Source organism: Asparagus officinalis, chromosome 1 (genome assembly GCF_001876935.1).
Source record: "Asparagus officinalis chromosome 1, Aspof.V1, whole genome shotgun sequence".
NCBI classification, from domain to species: domain Eukaryota; kingdom Viridiplantae; phylum Streptophyta; class Magnoliopsida; order Asparagales; family Asparagaceae; genus Asparagus; species Asparagus officinalis.
In genome coordinates, this window is record NC_033794.1 from 95539136 (window position 1) to 95549722 (window position 10587).

The 10587-nt window shown below is 40.2% G+C and overlaps 1 protein-coding gene and 1 pseudogene across 1 annotated transcript; both read right to left on the minus strand.

The window, feature by feature from the left end:
- Positions 4482-6200, minus strand: LOC109837660. Its single transcript, XM_020405984.1, has 5 exons — positions 5806-6200; positions 5677-5695; positions 5405-5526; positions 4938-5138; positions 4482-4704 (listed from the first exon to the last, which is right to left on the minus strand). Exons 1-5 carry the CDS (start codon positions 6198-6200, stop codon positions 4482-4484), a joined length of 960 nt encoding a protein of 319 aa, XP_020261573.1.
- Positions 8926-10587, minus strand: part of LOC109828526 — a 3831-nt pseudogene continuing 2169 nt past the window's right edge.

The following is a 10587-nucleotide window of genomic DNA, read 5'->3' on the forward strand; positions in this document are numbered from 1 at the left end:
CAAGCCAGTTAAGAACCCCTGGAACAGATGAATCCTGCGAAAAACCACTTTAAAACCGTCAAAACGCGTTTCGGGTACCAAACTGCGCGGCAGACTGGTCTGACCCGCGCTTGCGCGGGTCGGTTTGTTCCGTCCCGCCCTTGCGCGGGTCGGACCAGTCCGACCCGCGCTTGCGCGGGTCGGAGTTTGTTCTGTCCTGCGCTCGCGCAGGTTTGTTGATTTTTTTCTTCTTTTCCGTTCTCTTTCTTCGAGACTTGTCCTTTCGCGTGTTTGGTTCGCTTCGTTGATTTGTATGCTTTGAGTTGATTGACGCGTGCTAGTTGATTAACGTGCGCGTGTTGATCGACGTGCACAAACTGATTGTCACGCGCGTGTTGATCGACGCGCATGAACTGATTAACGCGCACGTGTTGATTGACGCATGCGAGCTGATTGGCGCGCGCGAGCTGACTGTCGAGCGCGCAGGTCACTTGATTCGTCGTTTTGCTTCAGGTGCTTGTCGGCGTCAGATAATCCTCTTAGACTCGGATAACGATGTTCGTTGTCTTCTCTCTGTCTCGAGCTGTGTGCGGACACCTATAGGCATTTTTAGACGCCTACAGATACCCCCTCCAAAGTATTCCAGACTCATTCTTTTATTGAGGAGTCTGGAATGCTTTGGATAAGATAGGCCATCTCCTCAATTTCGTAGAGTGACCTTGAACTATCTCAATTCTTAACTTCTTCAGTCTTCAATCTATTCATTGTTTCGTCGAATAGGTGAAGTTCTTCCGGCGCTGCGTTTATCGTCTGACCGTTGTCGAAATCTTGAACTGAGATTGGTGTGTAACTTTCTGAACTTAGCTCGTGCTATTGAGTTGACTTTGAACTGATCCTCTCCGTCGGAAATTCATATCTGATTGTAACTGAAATCCTTGGAGTCATCTTTTGCCTTATTTTGGCGAAATTGCTGATGCGTTGACCGGCATCGATCTTTACTATAACGCGTTGACCGGCGTTAACACAGTTTATACTCGTACGTTTGCTGGAGTCTACACAGTTTAAGCTCTTAAGGCATTGGAGCGTGACGGTCCCGAATGTTGGGCTGCAGGACCAACTATTAAAGCTGATTCATCTGCACGTGTGGATCTTATCCTGAAGTTTGTTGGATTTCAAGTCGTGAGACCAACTAATGAAGCTGATACGTCAATGACTCGTATTTATAGAATTTTTGGCAAATTCTCAGCCATCAACGGGTTTGATAAGCCTTTACCGACTACCGTTTGAGTCGGGCTAGCATGCGGATTGTTTAAGTCCGTTCCGCATGTAACGTTATGCTAAAAGAGTTAACTCTTTTAGTGCTACGATATTGAATACGTAGACTTCGTCTTTCTCCTGTGAAAAGACTAAACAGCGACGTGTATCAGACGTAGACTTTAAGGTTTTTGGCAAACCCTCAGCCTTCAACGGATTTGGCGTGCCTTTACCGATTATCGTTTGAATCGGGATTGCATGCGGATTGTTTAAGTCTGTTCCGCATGTGACGTTGTGCTAAAGGAATGAACTCCCTTAGACTTGATGCTACGATATTGAATACGTAGACTTCGCCATTGTTACGGGAATAGGCTACCCGGCAACGTGTATTAGACGCTGACCTATCCCCACTTAGGCTTCGGGATAAAAGTCCCCAGATTGGAATTCTGGTGTCTTCTTCAATCGGTGAAAGACTAAACCGGCAACGCGAGTTAGGCGTTGACTTATCCCTACTTAGGGTTCGAGATAAAATTCCCCGCGCGTGTGAAGCACGGATTTTGGCGTTATGAATAACGACATGCCACAATGTCGAATATGTGGACTTTTGTCCTTTTCACGGCAAAAGACTAACCGGCAACGCGTGTTAGACGTTGACTTATCCCTGCTCAGGATTCAGGATAAAATTCCCCATGCATAAAAGGCATGGATTTTTGTTGCTACGATGCTGAATACGTAGACTCGGTCATTTTTACGGGAACGAACCACCCAGCAACGCGGGTTAAGCGTTGACTTATCCCTACTTAGGCTTCGGGATAAAATGCCCCAGACTGGATTCTGGTGTCTTTTTCAATCGGTAAAAGACTAAACCGGCAACGCGTGTTAGGCATTGACTTATCCCTACTCAGGATTCGGGATAAAATTCTCCGTGCCTGTGAGACACGGATTTTAGGAGTTGAAAAGGTGGTGTCTTCTCTTGGGGCAAAGACGAACCCGAAATGGGAGAGGAAGAATTTTATATTCTATCTCCCAAAGCTGAAGAGGAAGAATTTTATATTCTATCTCCAGTTGCAAAAGGAAACTCAAAGTGGGATCTCCATTTCAAGAATCCGGGAATGTGAAACTAAGAGTGGGATCTCCACTCCGAGAATCAAAAAGATTCGGATAACCCTAACTGTCGGAAGGTTTGATTACCGAACTAAAGATGGATTTCTCGTTTTTCGAGAGGGAATTGTGGTTTTGGTCCTAACTGTAGGAAGGTTTGACCAGGTGGGAGGGGGAGTGTGAGATGACCCTAACTTTTATAGGTTTGATCACTCGAAGCGCGGGTCAGACGTTCATTGAAGGAATCGAGAGGCCCGAAACGCGTCAGGATTTATCTGTTCCAGGGGTTCCCAACTGACTTGATATCATCCCCAAACGTGGTTGGGCTGTTGTCAACTGAAGATAGAGCCAAATCACTTGTTCTCATCCAAATAACCGCATCCGAGGCCTATAAATATGAACCTAGGGCCTCCTTTCAGCAGGGGCGATTGATTATCAAGACGAGGAGGTGCTGCCGGATTATGGAGTCAAAGGAGCACGAATTTCAGTGAGGGTTGACAGATCTTGGCGAGTTCTTCGGCATAAAGAAAAAGAGTTCGAGAGATCCGACGCCCGTTCCCGTCCGTCCCTTGAGATTAGGCTTGGTCTTAATCTCGAGAAGAGCCCTGATTTCGCTTGGTCGATCTCAGCGCTTCAAATCAAATACTTCCTCGGTGAAGACGAAGCTCTGCCGAATTTTTCATCAACCGGATCCAGATCTAAGGTCGTCCACGGATAAACCCCGGCACAGGCAAAGATCCCACGCAAGCAGAAGACCGATAAACGATCTCCCTGCGTTTGTTTGATAAAGTTGTAAATTCTTTTTTTTTATTTTCATTGTGTAAGGAGATCTTATAAAAAGATCAACTTTTTTTTATTTTATTCGAGTTTATTGTAATGACTAAAGTTGTAATAGATTCGATCGCAATGAATACAATAATTTTCGACGCAAACAGTAGTATATGTCATTGATGTTCCGACACAAAACTTGCATTGGCTGCCATATAAGTATGAAAGATAACATATAGCGCTGAAAGTGTTCCGACACAAAACTTGCATTGGCTGCCATATAAGTATGAAAGATAACATATAGCGCTGAAAGTTAACACTTTCAATAAAAGTTAACCCGTAGCTATGAAACTTAACCACTATCAGTAATAGTTAATATGTAGCTCTAAAACTTGACCACTATCAGTTAGAGTTAACATATAGCTCTGAAACTTAACCACTATAAGTAATAATTAACATGTAGCTCTAAAACTTGACCACTATCAGTTAGAGTTAACATATAGCTCTGAAACTTAACCATTTATAGTAAACGTTAACGTATGCACGTGATACTTGACCAAATTCAGTTAGAGATGACAAAGATGATGGATATTAGAACCATACAAAAACAACACAGGAAGAATGAACAAAGTTTCCATTTTTCAACTTCGCGGTTTGCTTGCTTTAGTGCTTTCTTCAACTTCTTTGCCTTGACCGCCATATCATCTTCAACGGGGACTTCTGGGCAATCTGGAATATTCCTACTTACCATTGCATCTTCACTGTAAGCCCAAGCAAAAAACTTGCATTACCTCTTTGGGAAATTTGCACATCCCCAGAAGTATCTACCCTTGTTCCTCCTATTTTTGCACTGCCTCATGGGTGTTGGAATGTTACAAAAACAACATACCTCTTCCCATGACTGAACACCCTCTGACGTTTTCATCTCGCAATCTCAAGAGGGAATGAAGGGAAAGTTAGAACTTCTATTAAGCTTATAACTTTCCTATGTGCACATTTTATATTGCATAAGGAACAACTTACAACATTTGACGGGCCGTTTGTATATGGTTTTGTTGTTTATGCGTCTTGTTCTATTTCTTCCCCTCCTCTTAGTGGTAATTGGTGGCAAAATCTGGATTTCATCCTTGGGCACACTCTGCTTCTCATAGTCTGGTATGGGATATAATATTTCGTCGTAGCTCTTCTTAAACGCTTCTACGGACATGAACCAATCACAATATTGATATACATCTCTTTTCATATAAATAATGACTGCATAAGCATGGACACAAGGAATACGGGCTACGTCCCAAGCTCGGCAAGTGCATGTCCTATTCTCCAAATCAACGTGAGTGGTTCTATGTGATTGCACTTTGAAAATATCCTCTCTAGATTGCCTAATCTCTAAAGTGCGCCCTTTTTTCCATATTTTCTCTAACAATCTGCTCAGCTTTAGGACAAAGATAGCTTGTCCACTTACACGCCATTATCCGTCTGTTGTTCATGCAAGTCATAAGTTGTTTTCGGATATGCTCCACCATTTGCAGGATACGTAACAAACGGGCTTCACGTATCCAGTTGTTAAAGGATTCTGCGACATTAGAGGTTACATGGCCATATCTGCAAAGGACAACATATAGGAAGTATGATGGACATATAATATGTTATCTTCTTAACAAGTGACCATAAAACTTAACCTATACTGCTAAAGGCTAACATAAAAACATCATAGTTAACATATATTGGTGAAAGTTAACATATATCAGCGAATGTTAACCTATAAAAAGGATACTTCACATATATGCATAATAGTTAACATCAACCGCAAAACGTCATAATGATTGAATGCATACCTAATGCCAGGGAAGACGGCATTTGCCCAATGCTCTGGTGAGTAATTAATTGCAATCTCATATGCGACTGGAGCCATCTCATAAATTTCCTTCATGTAGTCGTTCCATTCCGCTATAGTGTATTTATAGCAAGCAGTTTGGAGCAAATTCCCCAAAACCTGTGTGTCCTTTGCCTTCATTCCCAAATCCTTGAGCTTTGATCTAAAGTTTTTAACTAGATGCAGAACGCAGCGTGAGTGAATTGCTTCAGGGAAATATTCTCTCACGACTTCTCGAATCCCCTTGTCGGCATTAGAAATAATTACCAATTGGTGGGGGGGATTGTACGGGTCCAACCTTTCATACAGTATGGACCACAGGCCTTGTAGGAACCATCTCCAATTATCAATATTTTCTTGATCACATATACAATACGCAAGTGGAAATATCCCTTGGTCTCCGTCGTAGGCTATGGCGCTCAGAAGTACGCAAGTGGAAATATCCCTTGGTCTCCGTCATAGGCTATGGCGCTCAGAAGCATGCCTTTATATCTGTCTTTCAAAAAGGTCCTATCCAAAAATAAAAGGGGTCTACACCCATTTAAGAAACCCTGGATGCAAGCAGCATAACATATAAACAGTTTTATGAACCTTCCTTCATTCTGGTCAATACAAATGTAGCTTCCTGGATTCGTTTGCTTCACCATTTGCTCATACAAATGTAGCTTCCTGGATTCGTTTGCTTCACCATTTGCTCATACCTGTACAACAATGCCGCTTCTGGACATGTAAATAAATATAATACATTGGAACATAAGGGTAATATATTAACATTAAAGCGGCTACGATAAACATTTGTACACAAGTTATAAATTAACTGTAATATTTACAATCTTAATTGATCATAAGCCTCATAGCTATCACCATACATATCCTGCTGCGCTCTTTCTCTGCCCCACCATATCTTACTGTATTCAAGTCTCAATCCAAATCGAGTGAGGAAGTCCTTTTGCACATCAATTGGGCGGATTTCAGATCGTGCCTTTAATACCGGTCGCAATTGGGCTGCTATGAACTTGCGAGATGCCCGTGATTGTCCTGACAAGTTAGAATGTTGTCCGCAACTGTGTTCATTCACAAACCTTTTGATTTCCATTCTTTTATCATTTTTAACAGGAGCTGCAAAGAGCATCCAAGGGCATCCATACGTCTCCTTATATCGACAACAAACGCGGATACGTTTGGGTTCATTCTTTAGAAATTCATTTTCAAATTTTTTGGCCATGGAATAGTATTACAAAGCTAGTTTCAATTCAGTTACAGTTTCAAATTGTTACCCCTTTTCAGTTAATGTCGTGTGCCACCATTGAGGAATCCTTGAAGTGTAATTGAGAATATCATCAGCCCTCATTACAATCTCACTAGACGGAAAATCAGTTTGGATTCTCTCTGAATTGGATGCATTTCCTGGAGGAGGACAACTATAATCTGCATTCAAAGAGGCATCCATGTTGCACAATTTAATCAAACAGTGAGATATCCTGCACACTATGTTAAATAATCTTCTTATAACTTAAGTTAACAACACTATGATGAAAGTTAACAATATGCATGGTTAACACAGCACACCAAAAGTTAACTAACTGGGTGTAAAATTAACCATTTTGAGTAAAGCTTAACATAGAGCAATGAAATTTAACAGACAATGGACATGATTAACACAGAAAGACGAAAGTTAACATGTTCAAGAAAAGTATAACATGTTCCAATGAGAGTTAACATGTTCATATAATAGTTAACATATATCTTAGATAATTAACCTGTAAGCTGAAGGGTTAAAATGTACCCATCAGCGATGACAACTATTTTTCCCCAAAGTAGCATCGAAACCTGAAATCACAATTTCAACATCCCACATATACCAGTTTCAAACAGAGTTCATTCTATTACTTACAAATCAGTAATAACTTTCTGTTTTTTTCCTCAGGAGTAGGACACTACTTGGCATCAACATCTTGCATTTTAATCAGAACAATTCTTGTTATTTACTTGCGTTCCAACGTGCACTTCAAATCATGCAGAATTAGCATTATCGCCTGACGGCACCATGCTCATCAACTCTTTGGAACCCGTTGGGGGGTTGTTTAAATTTATGATGACGGTTATACAGTTACATTCAGGGGATTTAAAGCCCAGAGGGGTGATTGAAAGTTGACCAAAAGATAACAGTGTTTACATCACACTAAGCACAATGTTGTAAAGAGTTTATTAATTACTTACATTTCGCTAATAACTTTTTGATTCTTCCCTGACATGGAACACTCTACATTAACAGCAGCCTACATATGAATCTCCGTACAACCAATATTTCGATTGTGCTCCAACATGCACTTCAGGTCATCTTCGTTCTCAACCGAAAAACTCAGGTTGGGGTGCCTCTCAGATTTATATATCAAGGAAAAAGATTCTTCAGGTACTTTCAATCTTTCAGCCACACCATATTTCATCAGTTCATAAAAGCTTGTTGTCGACATTAGCTTCATAAATATGACATTCTCGCCTAAAGACACCATGCAAATCAAGTCATCGGCTGCCATTGGGTGGTTGAGAGTTATGAGGACAGTTAGAAGACAGTTATGAGGAGGTGAGGAGTAATTGAGGGGATTTCAGCCGCATAAGCGTGGTTGACAGTTAAAGAACATACCCTAATTTCATTAATGAGAGAGTGAGAGCTAGAACTAACCGATTTATAATAAAGGCTCATGAAGCAGCACAGTAATAGAGGGAGCGCGCGCTTTTTTCCCCCACTTTCCTCCGTCGCTTCGCCTTAAATGCGATGGGAGCGGTCACCGCCAAAGGAGGAACTCATTTAGCCGGTTTTCCTATGAGAGAGATGAGGGTAATTTAGGTATGTTGGTCAAAATACACCCAATACTTTCCTATGAGAGAGATGAGGGTAATTTAGGTATGTTGGTCAAAATACACCCAATACATGTATATGAATGGGTTTTTAGGGCTGGGCCATATTTTTCTAGGTATGTTGGTCAAAATACACCCAATACATGTATATGAATGGGTTTTTAGGGCTGGGCCATATTTTTCACTATTTTATGGGGCTAAATGCTAAGGGAATTATTTGATGAGTCTGGGCCACAACCGGATTTTTTTTGGGGGCCTTGAAACATTTTTCCCTTATTTTTTTGTTCAACTCTAGTATTGGAATAAAATTACCGATCACATTCAAGGTTACTGTCGTATGAAGTTATATATTTGTTACTAACTTTTCTTCTAAGATCCTTAATTCTATCAGATGAAACTAAGCATGAAGGTTCCTTATACCAGCGTATATGAATGCATTGATTATGAGAAAGCACTTTAATCGAACAAACATCATCAGGAAAGCGCACGCCCATGATATTAAAATTTGAAAGGAGAATTCTTAATTATGATACTGATACGAAGGAGACTCTCAATTCTGATAACAACGTTTTTTTAAAATAAACTTTGAATAATAAACAAATATATCAATATAGCCAAAAAAAAATTACCTTAGAACGGCAGAGTCGCTGTGTAAAACAGGGCAGAAAGAAATTGGAGATGGATCTTGAGGAGCTTGAAAGATCATTTAGTTGATCACTAAAATTATCCCAAAAATAAAACCAAAATTTGGCGTAAATCATCAAGAATAAGATTTGCCAAGAAAGGCAGAGCCTTTTTGCAACAGCAAGGAAAGATCACAAAAATCCCCAATTTAGATTGGAGGACCAGCCAAACTCAGATCACAAATCACGTACTATTCATCATCACGACAAGATCGCCAAGAGGAGATAGCGGGTGAAGCTAGAAATTTTTATGCTATTTAAGCGAGAACCTAAGCTCGAAGATGAAATTTAGCGAAACAACGCAGCGTCTTCAGGTCTAAATATCCCTTTTGCAATCAGTTTCTTACCGTAGAAAAATCAGGCATATTAAAGGAGAACCGTACCGTGTAGGAATACCAACTCCAATCAGAATCACACAATGAATCAGGCTTCCTTAGGTATCTGCTGAATGCACATAAGCACATATAAGCTCTTGCTATGCTCCCCCCATACAAAACCGGGGTCCAAATTATGTAGAGAGAATGCAACGATCTCCCTACAATACTTCATACAAATGTATTGTGATACTTAAAACGCAGGCACATAAAAGAAACTGACTCCCCAAACTCTCGTTCAACCTCTCCAGCATTTTTTTCCCTTTTAACCTAGAACCCGGCATATGTAAAAACACCATAGAACCCTAGCAAACTGAGAAGAACAAAGTTCAGACAGCGAGGCAACTCAGAAGCAAGGATGAGCTCTTTAATCAAATGCATCATCATCGTCATCAGGAAGAGGCTGAGCAGCGGCAACAGCAAGATCTTCTTCATGCCTGTCAAAATTATAAGAAAGAAAACGGGCTTTCATACAATGGCTAGTATTAGATTTGAGAAGTATCAAGAAATATTAATAAAAATGCTTACTTCCTCTGTGCTTCCAGATCAATCTGGACCTCTGGTGGAGCAAGAGCAGGAGATTCAACAAAGTGGAGATTGGGATCCCTGCAACGAGAAATAAGGTAAGTTAGCCTCATAAAACAACCTACAAAAGCTAGTTGGCGCTGGTGGTTGAAATTGATACCCGGCAATTTTTCTTGCCAAATACAAGAAAGGCTTCTCAAAATTGTAATTGCTCTTAGCAGAGATTTCATAGTATTGCAGGTTCTTCTTCCTGTGGAAAGTCACTTGCTTTGCCTTCACCTGCCTGTTCTTCACATCAACCTTGTTGCCACAAAGAACTATAGGAATGTTCTCGCAAACCCTAAATTAGACAAACATGAAAATTTAAGACCATAGAGCAAAAGCAAAAGAATAGGAGAAGCAAAATTCAATGACGAACCTGCAAAGGTCACGGTGCCATGTTGGAACATTCTTGTATGTCAACCGTGCAGTGACATCAAACATGATAATTGCACATTGGCCATGAATACTGCAAAATTCAAGGCAGAAAAGACTGATAAGAACGTTTCACAAGAAAATGGTATACTATCCTGAAAATAAAAACTTCACTAGCTACTTTATAGAAACTAGATGTAGGTTGTATGATAAAAACTGCCTGACATTAACAGCATATTGATGTCCAAGTCAAACCAAATGACCTTGATAGTAAAGAAAATAACCATTCTCTAAACTAAAACTTTCAGAAGTGATCTCAATAATGGATTTGAATAATATATAGATCAGATCAGTTGAAGAAATTTGGGCAACTGAATGTAGATCATCTACACAACAAACAAAAACTACCAATGACGCAGGGAAAGTGCAAAGAGATTTGTAATGACTCCCAAAATTTTCAATTGTGACATTTTGAAATTAGATGCTTCAATTTTAAAAGAACACAAACATAGCACAATGAAAGATCGGAAAGTAGTTTTAGTCTAGTTACTTGACACTGGAACACATGCATATATGCTTGACTATCCCTCCAATCCTGTAGTGTGTGAGATGAAAGACGGTGAAGTAAATTTTCAGAGATTTCGGTCTGGCGCATGCATTGCTGTTCCTTCACGTCTCGAGTTTTTTCTTTTATTGCGTCTTTTATAAGTTTGTGTGCATAAGTTGTACACTTCTTTTTTTTTTTTTTTTTTTTTTT

Excerpts from the sequence above, each read along its gene's own strand:
- LOC109837660 (XM_020405984.1), bottom strand. The coding sequence starts at position 6,200 with ATGGCCAAAAAATTTGAAAATGAATTTCTAAAGAATGAACCCAAACGT. Across the intron at positions 5,139-5,404 it reads CAAGGGATATTTCCACTTGC|ATCAAAGCTCAAGGATTTGG; the intron begins GTACTTCTGAGC and ends TAAAAACTTTAG. Across the intron at positions 4,705-4,937 it reads GCCGTCTTCCCTGGCATTAG|ATATGGCCATGTAACCTCTA; the intron begins GTATGCATTCAA and ends TGTCCTTTGCAG.